Here is a 2,500-nt window from a genome sequence, read left to right as displayed (position 1 = left end):
TCGACATAGCCTTTATCACTGCTTAGAATATTATGAAATATGTTGCGCGTCTTATTCTGTGTAAGAAGCCACATCATCTCACAGAAGGATTTATTTCAAACACTCGACTGACGTTATGAAGTGAGTTTGGAGTAAAAACATCTTATTAAATGTGGTGCTTTCAGATGGAGCAGCATTTACTACACAGAGCCGTATTTCACTGACAAGCTACGCAAACAACTGTCAGTATCGCAGAACAATTTCATAATCGTGCTATAATATCATCTGTGATCATGATCGTGGTTTTGTGTAGCTTGTCAGTGAACTCCGGCTCTGTGTAGTAAATGCTGCTCCATCTGAAAGCACGTGATGGAGATTTACTACTAATCACAGAACCGGCTTTACTGACGAGATGCACTTGACTATCACATGTGATTATTTGTGCAGCCATACTAATGAACACAATGGGTTTCCAGCATGTGAATGTGTCCCTGACCTCCAAAAGGGCTTTGTCGTTCTGCAGTTTCTCGATGGCGTCTGTGTATTTGTGGTTGAGAGCATTGACGACGGCCTGATGCTGCTCAGACTCTTTCTCCAGCTGATCTAGCCGTGCTTTCAGCTGAGCCTCCTGACGACGGTACTGCTCATCCGCTTCATAAAACTACAGACAGAAGAACACAACATTAGCAACAGCTGAGCTCTCACCGGTGAGCTCTGAAGCTCCCCATTCGGATTACGTGTTTTTACACGTGCTAACACAACATGACTATCTGCATGATTGTTCTTAGTTATATTGTGTATATGGAGAAATAGAGAGGACCCAGCACCGAACCCTGAGGTTCCCCGCTGCTTAACTTATGTGATTTATCTCCCTTTTGTCCAGCAGGGTGCAGGTGCCTAACACCGTGTCCTAACTACACGCGACAAATAGTTTGTGTGTCCACACCAGACACGATGCGACAGAATCAATCAAATATCACAGCCAATCAGAAGCGTATGTGAGGGCGGAGCCTCTCTGGAAGCGCACTGCACTCACAACAAAATGGATACGTTTATGATGTAATTCATAAATATTAAACCTTTTTAACATTATTAAATGTACATACTGAGTGACTGATAACATCTTTGTCATGGAATACACTCGTTGGTCCGCACTGAGTTCACAGTTTAATGTACATATTTGTTTTAATTTATTTTCAAGACCTATTGTTGCTTTCAGTATGGCTAAAAGGTCATGCAAAATGACATTCAAACACACATTAGGCATGTTTAACTTTGAATAAAGCACATGATCACCTGAGATTATCTACTGTCATATAGTTTGTATGCTGTTGTTCCAGCCGCAGCGTTGTGGAAATAGAAACCGTTTCTAAAATAGAAATTTCGCGTGTCGCGTCACGGCTAGTTAGGACAAAAACTCTGATTAACATGGAAAAGATACCTTTTATGTGTGAGACCGTGTGTGTGTGAGACCGTGTGTGTGTGTGTGAGAGAGTGTGAGTATGTCACAGTGTAATCTGGAGCTATTCTGCACATTCTGACCTAAGAAAAGGCAATAAAATTGACCCCTTAACCTTGGTGGTCTAAAATTAAATGAATCAAATTGAATCTGACATGAAGCAAAAAAATGTTTTTTCATTTTTATTAGTTAGTTTGTATACGGGTCAGATCAGATGCACAATTCTGCCTGTTCTAAATCAGACAGAGCGATAACGCAAGAGTGAGAGATTGTGTGTGTGAAGTGAATTACTTTAAAAACAGTGACATTCCCACCTCACTGCTAAGAAATATCATGTAGTTTTTCTGTAATTAAGCTGTTTTATTGATAAAAGTCGAGGGACAGCGTTGACAATGAGTTTCTGTGTTTGAGAATGTTTCTGTGTGTGCATGTCTGTGTGATATGTATTTTGTACAATGATATCTGAACTGTTGTTTTAATGCTGTCTGAGATGACATTACCGAGTATATCATAACACGTCATGAGAGTCCATGCATTCCCTGTGTGATGAAGCTCATCAGAATTCAAACTGTTCAAACACAGCCGGATGTACAGAATCAACCTGCGTCACACACACACACCTGGATGTGAAGCCGCTCGTTCTCCTGGATCTTCTTCTGCAGGTCTTCATCAAACACACTCTGTGTCTGCAGGCTGACCTGAGATGGAGAGTCACCTTTATTCTGCACAAACACACACAAACCAACAATAATGACTGCTGATGCATGTTAAACGTCCTCCCGCTCTCACGTGTCAGAGTAAGAGAGCATCTCATTTGGTCCCTGTGATTTCTGAAACTAATCCTAATCCTGTGGCTGGACAGTGAATAATGGAGAAAGAGCTCATGATCGGCTCATTTATGCCTCATCAACTCTGACAGAGCTCTGTGTGTGTGTATGCGAGTGTGTGTCTGAGTGTGTGTCTGTGTGTGTCTGAGTGAGTGTCTGAGTGAGTGAGTGAGTGAGTGAGTGTGTGTCTGAGTGAGTGTGTGTCTGAGTGAGTGTGTGTCTGAGTGAGTGAGTG

General features: G+C 41.9%; 1 protein-coding gene across 1 annotated transcript in view; it reads right to left on the bottom strand.

Annotated features, from left to right (window-relative positions):
* The window catches only part of ppp1r21 (protein phosphatase 1, regulatory subunit 21), a 35,031-nt gene that overhangs the window by 30,060 nt on the left and 2,471 nt on the right, over positions 1 to 2,500 (bottom strand). The window contains exons 4-5 of the mRNA XM_016256534.1: positions 2,059 to 2,160; positions 476 to 640 (exon numbers count right to left, since the gene is read on the bottom strand). Coding sequence (XP_016112020.1) covers positions 476 to 640; positions 2,059 to 2,160 — 267 coding nt within the window. The remainder of the gene's footprint in view (positions 1 to 475; positions 641 to 2,058; positions 2,161 to 2,500) is intronic.

Source organism: Sinocyclocheilus grahami, unplaced genomic scaffold (genome assembly GCF_001515645.1).
Source record: "Sinocyclocheilus grahami isolate Dianchi unplaced genomic scaffold, SAMN03320097.WGS_v1.1 scaffold1440.1, whole genome shotgun sequence".
Taxonomy (NCBI): domain Eukaryota; kingdom Metazoa; phylum Chordata; class Actinopteri; order Cypriniformes; family Cyprinidae; genus Sinocyclocheilus; species Sinocyclocheilus grahami.
The sequence above is the reverse complement of the archived record's forward strand: the minus strand, read 5'-3'. Positions and strand labels throughout refer to the sequence as shown.